The sequence below is a fragment of the Gallinula chloropus genome (genome assembly GCF_964237585.1).
Source record: "Gallinula chloropus genome assembly, chromosome: 8".
Classification (NCBI taxonomy): Eukaryota; Metazoa; Chordata; class Aves; order Gruiformes; family Rallidae; genus Gallinula; species Gallinula chloropus.
In genome coordinates this window covers 6919303-6934971 of record NC_140093.1, presented here as the reverse complement: position 1 = coordinate 6934971, position 15669 = coordinate 6919303, and the positions used below count along the sequence as shown (strand labels likewise).

The 15669-nt window shown below is 38.1% G+C and overlaps 1 protein-coding gene across 9 annotated transcripts in view; it reads left to right on the top strand.

The window, feature by feature from the left end:
• The window catches only part of TRIP12 (thyroid hormone receptor interactor 12), a gene marked incomplete at its 5' end in the record, with an annotated part of 50130 nt that extends 35111 nt beyond the window's left edge, over positions 1–15019 (top strand). For all 9 annotated transcript variants that reach the window (XM_084267710.1, XM_084267709.1, XM_084267708.1 and 6 more), the window contains 15 exons: positions 323–396; positions 503–702; positions 1499–1626; positions 1868–2019; positions 2494–2636; positions 3878–4034; positions 5128–5226; positions 5753–5867; positions 6148–6302; positions 6805–6969; positions 8010–8174; positions 10506–10619; positions 11550–11644; positions 11792–11895; positions 12786–15019. In XM_084267710.1, coding sequence (XP_084123836.1) covers positions 323–396; positions 503–702; positions 1499–1626; positions 1868–2019; positions 2494–2636; positions 3878–4034; positions 5128–5226; positions 5753–5867; positions 6148–6302; positions 6805–6969; positions 8010–8174; positions 10506–10619; positions 11550–11644; positions 11792–11895; positions 12786–12982 — 2063 coding nt within the window. In that variant the 3' untranslated portion in view covers positions 12983–15019. The remainder of the gene's footprint in view (positions 1–322; positions 397–502; positions 703–1498; positions 1627–1867; positions 2020–2493; positions 2637–3877; positions 4035–5127; positions 5227–5752; positions 5868–6147; positions 6303–6804; positions 6970–8009; positions 8175–10505; positions 10620–11549; positions 11645–11791; positions 11896–12785) is intronic.
• Positions 15020–15669: the final 650 nt, after the last annotated feature.

Here is a 15669-nt window from a genome sequence, read left to right as displayed (position 1 = left end):
CTGTGGGGATTATATTGAAGACAAATGGGAGGTATCTATAAATGTATCTTGCTTTTACAGGGGAGGAGAACAGATTGCAGAGGTGGTTCTTTGTTCTGGGACAAACTCTGTCTTGTAAACAGTTCAGTCTAAATACTGACAGTAATGTAACCTAGTTAACTGTCAGATTGGCTATGACTTGGCATTTTTATGCCAGATGTTGATACTGGAATCTGTTCTAACACATCTGAGTTACTTAGACAGTTCCAAAATATATCAGTTCAAACAGTGGAGTTTATAAAAGTCAAAGTACAGAAGCATCTTTTTTCCTCTCTTTCCTCAGGCTATGGAAGAGTTAGAGAAGATGATGAGGATAGTGATGATGATGGGTCAGATGAAGAAATAGATGAATCTTTGGTAAGCTTTTGCTTTGGGTTTAGGGGAGGGAACATCACGGGGAAAAGCCTCAAGAAAAGCCATCAACAAGTTCTTAATCTGTGTGTGTTTACTTTGTTTTGTCCAGGCTGCTCAATTCTTAAATTCAGGGAATGTGAGACATAGACTGCAGTTTTACATTGGAGATCACTTGCTGCCGTACAACATGACTGTGTATCAAGCAGTTCGGCAGTACAGTTTGCAAGCTGAGGAGGAGAGGGAGTCTACAGATGATGAAAGCAACCCGTTAGGAAGAGCTGGGATTTGGACAAAAACACATACTATTTGGTAAGTCAGCTGGCTAAACTTGGGACAGCTTTTTTCCAGTTTCCTGCATCTATATACATACAGAAAATAGCAGAATAGCTGTCTCTGTTCTGCCCCCCACCCTGTCCCCAAACTGTGAAGCTTTGAATCTTCTGATGTGCTTGAAATACTAAATCTTAGAAAGAACTCTTTGTTAGTTACTGACATTCTTTCTAGCTCAGATAAAATAGAAGTTCATGAATAAGAAATGGGGAATCTTAAATGACACCTGCTAGATAGAGGGAAGTCGTTCTTGCTGTTAGGTAACAAACCACAAATAATAGTGAATGCCTGCAGTCTACAAATAACAGCCAGCTTCATCCTGTTTTGTATAGCTGATAGCTGCGCAGGTGTATGTATTCCCTGCCCTTGCATTGATTGCTAGGAGCAGTACTGGCCTATGACTATGCCAAATATTTTAACATGGAGTATCATCTCTTTCCAACACTCGTGTGTTACACAAAAGCAAAAAAACCCTGTGAACAGCCCCACTTGGTGTGCCTGTTTTGTGTGTGTATGTGTGTCTACCTTCTGCTTCTCTTCCAGTTCACGTAGCTGGAGGATCCCTATTTTTTCTTCCCCCATGACACTTCTTGACTCTGAAGGCCTGTCTTCTAAGGCTGGATCATACCCAGATGCATTTTTCTTGTCTTTCTGCTTTTAACCGTCATTCAAGTAAAATTCTAGTGATCAAAGGACTAACACTTTTATAACTGCTTTTGTTTCTGTGTAAGTTAGTGTTTCTGAAATGTGTTTCTAACTTCAAATTACTTTTTAGGTACAAACCTGTGAGGGAGGATGAAGATGGTAATAAGGACTGTGTTGGTGGTAAAAGAGGAAGAGCACAAACTGCTCCCACAAAAACCTCCCCTAGAAATTCGAAAAAGCATGATGAATTGTGGCATGGTAAGTGTGTTGCACTCCTACAAGAATGAGGAGGAAGAGTGTTTTAGGGACACGGTGTTTGTTTTAAAGCAAGCATACTATAAGAACAGTAAGCATATATTGTGTATATTGAAACTAAAAGTACTTGCTGAGTTGTCTAATGAGGCTGTTGCAGCAAAGTGGATGCTGTGACTACTGCCTAGGCTCCTTATTAAATATTAGGAAGATTTCAAATTGATTTTTTTCTTTTTTTTTCTGTTAGATGGTGTGTGCCCTTCTGTCTTAAACCCTCTAGAAGTTTACCTCATATCTACTCCACCTGAAAACATAACATTTGAAGATCCCTCATTAGATGTTATTCTTCTTTTGAGAGTTCTACATGCCATCAGTCGATACTGGTATTACTTATATGATGTGAGTAGAGCACTTGTTAAATTACTTCGATGGTTGATAACAACTCTGTCCTGAAATACCTTACAGTAGGCTATTTACCTTGTCTGCTGCCCCCTCCACCAGGATAGAATAGTACAAATAACTATGAGCTTACCTTATCTATTTATCTCACTTCTGGTAAGGTAAAGACTAAATTCTCATAGTCAGTCATATTTTCTCTATGGTGTATTGAACACACTTTTCCATGCCTTTACCTTGCTGAAGTTCAAAGAGGAACATTGTTCCTGAAAAGAAATTTAGTAGTACTCAGGCTTCTTTTTTTATGGCTTAAACTCTGTATGACCAAAGTGACCATGTAAGGTGTTTTCTTTTATGATAAGGAAATTAAAAGCATTTAAAAAAAAAATCCCTTTCTTAAAGCTTGGTATTTCTTACTTTGTGAAAACATTTAAAGGAATTATGTAAAAGGTACTGTATTGTTTTAATTGAACACAGAATGCAATCTGCAAGGAGATAATTCCAACCTCAGAGTTCATCAACAGTAAACTGACAGCAAAAGCAAACAGGCAGCTTCAGGATCCTTTGGTGATTATGACAGGAAACATACCAACTTGGCTGACAGAACTTGGAAAAACATGGTATGAATGACTTGCCCTGTTACGTTCCTGATGCGAGTTCAGTAGGCTTCTGGGCTGGGCTGCCTCATGCATCATATGTTAACAAGGCTTTTGGAAAGGCTGGGGGGGGGGGGGGGGGCGGGGATAAAATGTAGTTGGAGAAGTCCTTGCTAAGTTAAACAAATACATGTGGATTGATATTTACACCAGTGTTACATAAACTAAACTGAATATGGAGGGGGTAGGCTGCGGGCGAAGATTTTCTGAGCAATTTGAAGTTTTCTTATTGAAATAATAGTATTTGGCTATTCAGGTCACACTTTTCTTCTCCTATTGGCATTTTGTCTTTCTCCTTAATGGCATTTTTGTCACACTACTACATCTGTCTTGGCATATTAAGTATGGTACAAAGGAAAATATTTTCATAATGGCTGACAAATAGATGTCATACCTATTTATAATTACAAATTACTAAAATTTATAGCTTTACATTTTAAAGTTATATTCATAATACTTGACAGTATCTTGATAGAGTATAAGCTGTAAAACTTGCAGTTGAAAGAATGTCAGTTGACATTCTTCACTTTTTTTCAAGCATGTTAATTGAAGGAATGTTTGTGACAACTGACTTAAGAGAAACAAATTGGCTTTTAATTTTTAAAAAATCTCTACATTTCTTCATAAACATTCCAGACAAGCAATGATGAGTATGAATCTATGTTCTTATATGAACAACTATAGCAGTATTTCCTCTGTGAAAACTGCAGTTTTTTAACGTGTCAGTGAAGGACTATGCTGGTAACATGCACATGCCTTCATAAATAGTAGAACTGAGTTTCTCATAGTCTGTTATAGATTATTTAACATGTGTTTTGAAAAAGCTGAAAGATGGAATGCTGGCGCTGCTGTAGACAGCTTCTTTCGCCTCCTCAAGTATGGGAGCTTTTGAGCTACCTTAAAATCGTTGCTCTAAACTTCTTATTGCTGAGGTATTGGAGTATTTTCAGATTTATTTTTTTTTTCCAGAAGGGTTAGAACTGTCTGGAATTTTTTGTGGTTCCTTGTTATTTTGACTCTTGTTCACATGCTTTGTAACTAAAGTGTGTTCTGGAAGGCTTCCTTTGGAGGCTGCTTTCACCACAGTGCTTAATAAAATAGTGATTTTAGGCATATGACATTTCCATTGTGTGTTGAACTAAAACTGTAACTACAGTTATAGATGTTAGTTGGAACCCAGCTGACTAATCCAATACTCTTTACAGCCCATTTTTCTTTCCATTTGATACCCGTCAAATGCTGTTTTATGTAACTGCTTTTGATCGTGATCGAGCCATGCAAAGACTACTGGATACTAATCCAGAAATCAATCAGTCAGATTCTCAGGATAGCAGAGTGGCACCACGACTGGACAGGAAAAAAGTAGGTATATCTTGTTTAAAAATGGAATGAATGAAATGCTTATTTGTATATTGTCTTTAAGAATGTAATTGTGAGAAAGGTATCTTCTTTGTAAAACTTCAGGTTTTAGTAGTATACTGATAGAGGGGAAGTTTGCTTTTATTCATTTCAACCCCCCTGAGAAAGCACTATGCCTTCTGGGTGTCTGCCACTAGGTGTCAGAAGGGACTAGAGTATGCTACACTGCTTTCTCACATCCTGCTTAAATTTGAAGTCTACATAATTTCTGAAACTTTGTACTCCAGTTTGTAAGCATCTTTATGTAGAAATTCAGAATTGTTCAAGCATAAGGATTTAGACCCTTAAGTGTTACTTGGATAAGCAGGTGCTCTAGGAGAATATTAAACCTCCTGTCACAACAAAATACAACTAAGTTACAGCTGTTTTAAATTGAGGGAGTCTTGGGTGTCTGCTTTTAGTCTGGAGAAATGTTACCTTAAATTAACGTCTCTAGTGTAGGTCCGATATGTGATCTTGAATACCTCTGGGGAGAAAAAAGGCAAGAGATGAGAATCTAGTTTAACTAGAATATAGCTTCTAACATGTAGGAATCCCAGTGCTGTTGTGTGGTGAATTTTTTGGGAGAGTGTTTGTTTTGGCTTCTATTGTTTGCTTTTTTTAAACCTGACACTTTCCCTACTAGAGAATCTGCAGGGGCAGGGTATAGGATTATTTTTTTAGGTTGCTGGATTTTGGCATCTTTATTCTGTATTTTCTTCTCCACATATTAGTTTGAGGTATATAACATCACATGACAATACTTCTCTGCTATGTTATAGTCCTACTGCCGCATTCTTGGCAAGAGTACTACCACTTAGTTATACTGATACAAATGTAAGGTGTTGTGTTTGCATTTTATATTGAACACTAATTCTAGTCAGTTTTCATATAGAAGCAAGAATTATCAGATTGCAAGCTTACAAATGGTTGATATGTCGAACTATTAGTGTGGGGTGGAAAAACTTGAATAACTAATTTTTTTCCTGTTGTAACTGCCTTGGGAGCTGGGACTTACAGACATAATTTCACTACTTAAAACTTCTCTAATGTGTAGCGCACTGTGAACAGAGATGAGCTGTTGAAACAGGCAGAATCTGTGATGCAGGATCTAGGCAGTTCAAGAGCCATGTTGGAAATCCAGTATGAGAACGAAGTAAGTAATACCAATGCAGTCTAATTTAACCCTTTTTTACTGAAGATTAATACAAAAAAGCTTCAACTTTCATAGAATGACTGGGTCAAAATCTTAATCCTTCCCGTTGCTGGTGCCACAAAGTTGTATCTATTAATTATCCCTAATCCACTTGGTTATGATTTTGAGTTGCTAACAGAAACTTTCTGATCTACTAATTTTCATAATCTGTCTTACTCTGCAGAGCATGTTTTTTTCTAACTCTAACCAAACAGCTGTGTATTTCTTTTATAATATGATCATTAGGTCATTAATACTTTCATTCTGATACTATTCCCTCTGTTACGTGGTCTTTCCGTGCTGTCTCAGTCATATTGCAAATGTCCATGTAGTTGGTTCTCTGGATGCCTTTTGCACCACAGGCTTTTCTTATAGCCAGTAATGTACTATATTTCTCAGACTAAGTGAAGATTTTGATATTGAAATGACCTAATGGACTCATTTATCTCATTTCTCCTCCTCTCCCCACACCCTTCCTCCCATGAAGGTTGGCACAGGCTTAGGCCCCACACTAGAGTTCTATGCACTTGTATCTCAGGAACTACAGAGAGCAGACTTGGGCCTTTGGAGGGGTGAGGAAGTGACTTTAGCCAATCCAAAAGGTAAATGTTTTAGTACTTACCTATCAATATTTATCTAATATTGAATTGATTCTGAGTTAACTTAATTATGTGAATGGCATTAATTGAAGGAGCAGCTCAGTTTGTGGTCAGATAATATGCCTCATGATAGTGTGCCATTACTTTTGTGCATTTTTTTAACTTTATAAGAAGCTTTAGGCTGTGGTAATCTGATAGCTGTTTTTCAACTTTTACGTGCAGTGAAACCAACAGTGTGTTTATTCAAGTGTTTTTTTTTTTTTTTTAATTTCTATCTCAACAGGAAGCCAGGAAGGTACGAAGTACATTCATAACCTTCAAGGCCTTTTTGCACTTCCTTTTGGTAGAACAGCTAAGCCAGCTCACATCGCAAAGGTTAAAATGAAGTTCCGCTTTCTGGGGAAACTGATGGCCAAGGCAATCATGGATTTCAGACTGGTGAGAATAAAATAGGAAATGGGTTTCTGAAGGGTTAAGTGAAAACTCTAGTTCTGACTGTGTTGGGAGGGAAAACCAGCTTTGAGTTGCATGGAATTATTTTCAGCTCCAGCAATTTGGGTGGGGTAGGGGGAGATGCCGCTGAAATTTTGAAGGGGAAAGGGTCATGTCTGTTGAATATCATTACAGTGGGCATTGAGACCACAATGGAAAAAGGACACTGTGCTGCCATGTCTTGCAGTCTCTCTCCAGTCTTATTTCAAGATGACTTTGGGCTGCTTATTCTAGCTCCTAGCTTGCTGATTGTTCTAATGTCTCTGCTCTAGGCAGTCAGTTTTGTTTTCTCAACTCTAAGTGTTTCAGGTACAAATAATCAGATATGGTGTTTTGGTGTGTGCCAGGACTATGAAATTAGTAAATAGTGGTCTAGAACTCGTCAAGGTACAATAGGAAAATATATGGAATAAAACAATTCAATAATAAACGATTTTTTCATTTCCAGGTGGACCTTCCTCTTGGACTTCCTTTTTATAAGTGGATGTTACGACAGGAAACTTCCTTGACGTCACATGACTTGTTCAGTATTGATCCAGTAGTAGCCAAATCAATATATCACCTTGAAGATATTGTAAGACAAAAGAAGAGGCTTGAACAGGACAAAACACAGGTGGGAAAGAAACTCTAAGAATGGAAGAGTGCATCTTCACACATTTGGGTTTTATGAAGTAGCTGCAGTTAAGAGTGTATAGCAGTGCTTAATACTGATGGTAGTAGTGAGAATGACTTCATTCCTATAAAAGAAGTAGTTATTGTCATTAAATCATTGCCTAATAATTATAATGTGGTCTTTTTGTAATGTGGACTCTAACATTGGAAACTTACTAAGCAGTTTCTCTATGTGAATGAACATAACTTAAAAATGGCTAAAACTGCCAGATGTTTACCTAAGGTAGCATCTCTCTCTGGTTTTTGATGAGACTAACAAACTTTTAACAACGGGGTGGGGGGGGGGGGGAGGGGAATCTATCCTTGACACTGAAAACATTCAAAAAGCATGGCTTCTTTATTAATTTGTTTAGTAAAATTATCAGGTTTTCTTTGGAGTGCCTTTTGTGGTAGTGGGTTTTTTTCTACATCTCTGGCATGCACACTTTTCCTAGCATCCAGTGTTAATAGACAGTAGGTGGTATTAATGCAATTATACATCTGCTTTGTTTCTAGTGAAGCTGTTGTGGGCCTTTATTCCTCTTCAGTTCACTGTCTTGCTCCCTTTCCTTGATCACAGCTTTTCATGGCCCAATTAGAGTTCAAAAAACGTGAAACCTGGTGGATGAAAGCTGAAAAAAACCTGCCAAAAATGGATACCATGAACTAGTCTAAGGAAAAAACACAGCCTAAGAGCCATAGCATATTACACATAATCTACTTCTAGTATCTTTGAAATAATGTGCAAGAAGCTAAAGTAATTCCAAAGTTACTAGACAGTAGTGTACTATTGCGATCTTTCAAGTTTATCCATTAAGGTAGTTTAGTTGGTTTGTCTTGGTCTATTACTCCATAAAAAACATCAAAGGAAAACAAGGAACACTAGCAGCATTTAAAAGGAAAATTCTTTTAGAAATGTTTACCTAATAAAAACTGCTTTAGAAGTCATAACATCTCCAAAAGGTAATGTGAATGAACTGTTTTCACTTCCATTTTTTCTAGACCAAAGAAAGTCTACAGTATGCATTGGAGGCTCTGACTATGAATGGCTGCTCAGTGGAAGATCTAGGGCTGGACTTCACACTTCCTGGATTTCCTAATATAGAACTGAAAAAAGGGGGAAAAGATACACCAGTCACCATCCACAATTTAGAGGAGTATCTCAGAGTACGTAAAAAAAAAAACCCCAAAGCTAGGACTAAACTTCACTTACTCTTCCTCACCTTACTCCCAAGTGCTTTGTTTCCGTGTGTAGTCCAGTTAACTTTCATAAACTGGGCACAGCAGTATTTTTTCTACTGATTGTTCTCTATTAGTTTACTACTACAGGAAAAACACTGAATCCTAGTCAGCTCACCTGACTTGAAAATCAGTACCAAAAACGTTTCCTTTATGCATAAGGTCACCAAAAGTGTAGATTTTTTTTTTTTATAAGTGTTGTACTAAGTGGAGTAGTTCAACCTGTGGACTTCGAAAATCTTTTTACTTATTCCCATATTTGGGTCCGATCAGGAATTTGTTTGCAGTGGTGGGTTTTGGTGGGCTTTGAACTGCTATAGTAATCGTGTAACATCTTGGAGTCAGACTTAAGAAAGCTTAGGCTCAGTTGTGAGGCAAAATGCACAAAACCAAACAAAAACCCAAACCATAAAAACAGGTAAGGAATGGAGACAGCATCAGTGCTATAAGTCGATAGTACACCTGCATGTTGATTTATTCCTGTGTCAGAAGGGACATAAAACCCAGAAAAACAGAAGGGTGATAGTGCTGAACAAAGGTATGAAACTGTTTCTGCATCAGAAAATATTCAACAAAATAGGTTAAAACCAACCTGGAAAAGAGATTGGGGAAGGAAGGAGAATGCAAAATTGTCATAGGAATTCATGAGTGGGATGGAGGTAACAGTGATGTGCTGCATCATGAAAAGCCATTATTCCAATTTCTAAACAATGCATTTTCTGATAGGTTAGTCTGCTGCTAATTTCACTGTGGTGACTGTTAAGATTTCCAAGCACTGATAAGAAACATACCTGGTGATTCATGTTACAGACTTGATGTCAAGGAAATGGAAAAGATTTCAGAGGGAACATTAGTCTCCTATCATGTGTATGATGAATTGCAATTTAAAACCAGTATATTTAACTTAGCAGCTAGCCTGTACAGCTCCCCATGGGTCAACTGCCCTGCTCTTGAAAATGTCATTTTCATTAATCTTGTGTGTGGATTACCATTAGAAGTAGTTTATAAAGCTAGATTATCCTGCTGTTACTCTTCATGCCTCTTCTGCAGTCATGTCATTCCATCTTCTTATCTGCCTTTTTCCCCCCAGGATGATTCCCACAGGAGCTACCCTTCTCAGAAAGTAGAACTACTTCAGCTACTGATATAGCAGAGGACATTTCTCCCCATTTTTTGATGCCCCTCTTCCCCTTCTTCCCTGGTACTATAAGGGAGTCCAACTTGCTTGTTCTAAATCTCTGGACAGTTTCCAGAGTGCAGGTTTTTGTGCTGAGCAGTTTGGTTTCCTCTTTGAATCCACAAGAATATGGCATAGCTTAATTCTGCTCCACACTCCTGGTCGTAAAATTAGTCACAATTCTATGTCAGCAACTCTGCCTCTAGAATAGCCATAGAATATTCTGTATTACAGAACATGGTAGAACAGCCCTCTGCACTGCTGGTGCTTACTAGCTTGCTGTTCTGTATTATGAGTTGATGTGTGAAAGCAGGGGCTATGTCTTACCTGATACTCAATGCCTGACACTTGTCAGAAAGCTTATCAAGATCCTGCTGCAGTCTTGTATCAGTTTTCTGTCACAGGTAACTCCTCAGTTACTGGCACAGGGCTAAATACATTTTTCCCCATGTAGTTCTGTAAGATTGAACTTGCTATGTTAAGTCTAAAGGACCCAGTTGTTTCAAGGGTAAAGCTAATACTGTCAATGATGCCCTACAGATTTCTGTTTCAGTTGCTAAATTTTAAGTGGTTTTTTGTGTACAAGAGAGCACATCTAGGTTAGGCCTCTAAAAATAATAAGTATTTAGATTTGTTTTAAAATATTTTGTCAAATATGATCCATTTAGCTATTCCAAAATCCATGTCTTGATTTTTTTTTTTTATCAGTAATAAAGGCAAACAAATTCCTTTTACTCTGCATGAGTGGCATGCATAGGGTACTTTAAATACGGAGTAGTTTGAACTCCAAATGACACTTGCTAACTGGCAATGACAGGCTCCTGCAAAGTTTTGTGACGGGGGGGAAGAAATAAATCCAACAAATTCTGTTTGTGGTGCTGCAGCTGCCCACATGCAGCAGTATGAGCTTACAAATGAAAGCAGAATGAGGCAGAGCTGTAGAGCAGCTCCATGAATTCAAGTTCAAACCCTGCCAGAACTACAGTGAGCACATGGCTTCTGCAGTGGTGCTTCTGCAGCACTGACCTTCGTGACTGTTCCACACTTGCTTTGTTCAAATAACTTTTTTTTCTTCCTTGCAGTTGGTTATATTCTGGGCACTAAATGAAGGTGTTGCCAGACAGTTTGACTCATTCAGAGATGGATTTGAATCAGTCTTCCCCCTCAGTCATCTTCAGTACTTCTATCCTGAGGAGGTTGGTAAACCTGTTTTCACTGAATCTTAGACCCTTGTATCTGCCAGTGTGTGTAGACTGTGTGAACATAGGAGTGCACTGAGTGTGGTTGTGACAAGCCTGATAACAGGCACTTCTGATGCATGCCACTTCAACTTGGTGTCCTTCAGCTTGCATACTTGAAAGCTAAAGATTTGTGTTCAGTGGCCATTTACTTGATGCTTTTACTATGAACAGCTCCATTTTCTTTAACATTGAGTGTATCCAGCTTTTCTGAAGAAAGTATTTTTAAACTAATACATGCAGGTGCTCTGCATTGGTATGGCTACTTTAATTTCTGACCTTGAGTGCCTCTTAATAGCTTTACATGTGGGTCTTACTTGGATGTTCTATTAAAAAAATGTAGTTAACTCTCTTTAACAAAGCTTTAGACTGTAAGAGGAGATTCAGATGAAGGTGTAAAAAATAAGGGTACTTCATCTTACCTTGTTCTCACCACCCACCATATCGATTTCCTCATAAAATTCTTGTGCTCTTAAGTGGGCTGAGCTGAGACACAATTATGGATGTCTCAACTAGGAGGGAATGTTTTATTACTCTGCCTTTGGGGAGTTTATTTGAAGACTGCACTCAAAGGGTTTATTTACCTTCAGAAGCTTACACCTCTGGCTTCATGAAGAACTGCTGGGCATGCTCTGAACTGGTGTGTTAGCCAAGCCTTTGTGTTATTCTTGTTCTTGTCACTTTGCAGAGTAAGGGTCTCTTAAAGCTGAGATCAGTAACTACTCAGTAATTCTTCATGCCTCTGTGGGTACTATTTTCAGAGTACAACCACCTCTTCTTCTGCAACAAATTTAAGGCTAATAAAAATGGCAGATTGTTCTAATTTCTCCAGTTGTACTTCAAGTTGTAAAGGGTAATATTTCCTTCCTTGCTTTTGAATTTTTATAGTTGGAGCAGCTCTTGTGCGGCAGTAAAACAGACACTTGGGATGCCAAGACTTTAATGGAATGTTGCAGGCCAGATCACGGTTATACACATGACAGGTAAGGTGGTTTGGGGCTTGTTCAGAAAAAAAAATAAGTAAAAAAATTAGCACTAGCAAATAAGTATTTAGGGATTATATGACTGAATGTGAATCTGATGCAGTTATTTTAATTGTAAACAATAAGCTTCTTCTTTTCCCTCCTTAGTCGAGCAGTGAAGTATCTCTTTGAGATTCTCAGTAGCTTTGACAGTGAACAGCAAAGACTGTTTCTTCAGTTTGTGACGGGGAGCCCCAGACTGCCTGTGGGAGGTAGGCTTTGTTTGTTGTGTGTTGCTGTATGTGGGGTCAGTGTTATGATGGTGTTTCAGTGGGAGTGGTTTATTTCAGGATCAGAAGACACTACTCACCTGAGGATTTTAACAAGTTATACTTGTTTGACACTTGCAGTTTTAGAAGTGGCTGGTTAGAGTTCAGGTGGAACTCTCAAACTTTGTGTCAGTCTCATGACATGTCATTCAATTGACTCTGTCCAGGTTTAATTTAAGTTGCCAGATAACCTACTGGAGGGTAAAAAATAGTTCAGAATGTAAACAAAAGTGAACTGCCTTAATACTGTATTCTTTGGCTGGAGGTGCATCAAATTCTGACAACATCGAAAGGATGGTTTGCTACCTGGAAGCAATAGTCTTTGCTCCTGGAAATTAGATACTTCTGGCATGGTGACACCTTTGTGCATCTGCTTCATGACTTATGTTTGGAATTTGGTGGGGTTTTTTCTAGTTAAATTACTGATACTGAGAAGAGCTGATTCTCCTAGGAATAAATGTAGAGCTCTTTTGGGGAGAGATGGTGCAGACAAGATTGAGGGTTAGGAGTATAAAAACAGTAGTTGGAGTGAAAAAAGGTGCAGCAGTCACCTGGAATAGGTGTGGGGGTTTTTTTTACACATACTGAGCACAATTAAAAGCAGATTTATCTAGTTTATTTCTTTTTTTGTCTTGAAAACCTAATCCTCAGAATGGATTTCAGGTATTTCTTTAGTGTGCTGTGAGGCACAGGCATACATTGAACTTGTAAAAATGGAGAGGAAGTGGTGAGTTCTGAGATGTGTGCTTCTGTTGCTGTTAGTTATCTACAGCCTTGACTGCAGGGTTCCAAGAGGAACAACCTTATTCTGAATGTCCCTTTCTCATTAACAGGCTTTCGGAGTTTGAACCCCCCGCTGACCATTGTACGCAAGACATTTGAGTCTACAGAGAACCCAGATGACTTCTTGCCCTCAGTGATGACTTGTGTGAACTATCTCAAATTGCCGGACTATTCAACCATTGAGATAATGCGTGAAAAACTCTTGATAGCTGCGAGAGAAGGGCAGCAGTCATTCCATCTGTCCTGATCACAATGAGAAATGCAATGTCTGCCTGTTACAGCAAAAGAGAAACTCATGATTCTTTTCTAAATATATCACCTGAGTCAAAGGAAACGTGTTACGCCTTCTTGTTGTAGAAAAAAAAAAAACGGCTTGCAGATTATAAACAAAGACACTTGGTTGATATTCATTAAAGGCCCCTATGGACTTAAAGTGATCAGGCCCTAAAAGTTGTTGTGACAAGGTTTCTTTAGCAAGTTCTTGTTTAAATTATCATTTATTTGACGAGTGAAGTTTTTAACTTGCTTTGCTGTGTGAAATTTAAAAAGGGATGTTTTTCCAGGCTGGAACAATAAATGTCGCTGTGCAGTTTAATACTGGGCTGTGTGTATCCATCTAGCTAAGTCTGAAGTTTTTCCTCCAAAGACAACTTTTGTACATAAGTACAGAAATTAAAATACACCATGTATTTGACGAATCTAGTTTAGTAGGCTAGTTCTGTGTACCCTCACCTGCCTCTAATTTTACCCATCCTCATGTATTGTCTGATGTGCAATTCACTTGGTTCTTTTTGTGTGCAACATTCAACAATTGTTATGTTTTGGTTAGCATGGACATTTAACTGCTCCATGCATCTTTCTCTGATTAAGATAATTTAAATTTTACTGAAATCAAATATATATTGTCAATATAATTCAGCCTTTGTAACTAGGTAGAACCTTTCTTATAGCATAGTTTTACTGTAGTGGTAGGATATAATGGCGACAGCCTTTACCAGTTGACGCTCTAGAGCTGTTTACACAGTGATTCAGGCAGCAAAAGCCTCTTACTAGAGGCTAGGAAGAATTATCTCTTTCATGTAGTTGAAGTCCAACAGCTTGGGCTGGCCAGTGTGTATTGTGGTAAGGCCAGAGCATTTCGAATTGATGTAAAGTTTTTTAAAAGACAAATTAGTTGTTTCATTCTCTGTTTGAGTAAACAGTTTTCTTGTTCCTGGTTAATTTTGTAGTTCCCCTTCCTACCCCCAGCCCCCCCCCCTTTTTTTTTCCTTTCTACCCCTACCCCAGTGCTAGCTTGGAACAAACAGTTCAGCCTTTGTCTTTTGACACAGATAAAGCACCTGTAAGCAATGCTCTGTCCAACTGTTTTATGTGCTGATTTCTCAAATCTGCAATAATTTACTTCATCAGGTTAATGTTTTTACCTGAATATAAATAAAAAAGTTTGCTTCACCTTTTTGTTCATAGTTTTGTACTGTATGCCTAAAGTTCAATTGTGTAAATTACTGTAATGCAAGTAAATCATCCGAAAAATCTACTTGGCTAACAGCCTGCAACTTGTGGATGATTTACTACTAAAACAAGACCTTTTAAGACCTCCAACTTAGAGGGAAATTTTTTCTTTCTATGGGTTCAAAAAACGGGCAATTACAAATATTCCTGAGATGTACCTGCTATATAGTTCATCTCTCTGAAAACGTGATAGTTACTTACTTTTATTCAACTTTGAGAAATCAAAATTCATTTCAGTGCTTAGAAATTGTAAAGTTCTGGCTAATCAGGCTAGTATTTCCCCTCAACTAACAATAACAAGTTTTCTTTTATCCAGCTGAAGAACCTGTACTTCCAGAATATGTATTTCAGTACCTGTAATGGACATTCTTCCCGTGAACATTCACAGAGTTACCTGTGGTTGCTCATAGCAGTGCCACTGAAACGTGATGCAAATCTGTCATCAGCATGAGTAGAATGTGAAACCCTTTGTGCAAAGAACCTGGTAACTGAACAGTTTCTCCTGCCGTGTTAGAAGGGACAGAAGGCGCTTCACACTGTACATACAATAATGGTAGTGCACAGTGCGGCCTAGTTTTCATAAAACTTCAAGGCAGTGTTTAAACTATGGACTGGTGTTTAAATTGTTCTGATAACTTGATCAAACAGCACAAAAAAAAAGTGTTTATAGTGTGTGGATAGCAATTTGTTCATTTTTTTAAGGTTCTATATTTTAAAAAACCTGACTTGTGTAAAAAAAAAAAAAGAAAAAAGCTAATATTTTGTATTAAAATACCATGTGTATTGATATTTTTTTTACCCATGTTGTCTCCCTTTAGAATCTGGCTTTCATCGACTTAGAAATTTTGAGGAGTTTTCAGATTTGCTATGCAGCCATTGTATAACTGCTTCAGTGGGAAAAGAAGTCCTTGGTTGCCTCTTTAAAACGGAAGGAAAGAACCCCCAAGTACCTCTGGGGACAGCTGAGCGTTGTACTAACTGTCACTTTCAGCACAGACCAAGGATGTAGTTGGTCTGAAAAGTGAAGGAAACCCTTCTGAGTGCATTTTTTTCCTACCAGGGGCAGCTTGTAGGGTATTACAAGAGCAGTCTGTAAACTGTAAGAGTGTCTTGGAGGGTCGCAGTTTGTGTGACTGCAGTGCTTTGCCACAAATGGAACTGTTGTAGTATCTAAGAGTAGTTTGAGAACAAATGGAGGGTGGGGTAAGATCTTATGGTTTCCTCCCTTTCAAGACTTGTGGATTAAGGGGGAAAACTTTATAAAATCAATCATAGGTGTGTGCAGGCGCCTGTTGAGGACTGTGTAGCCCTCAGGAGAACATGTAGTTGTAGTAATGAACTGTTTTGTATATCTTTATAAGGTATAATAAAAGGTAAATAAGCCTCATTTTTGAAGAGAGGATTTTTTAACGTTCTGATTTC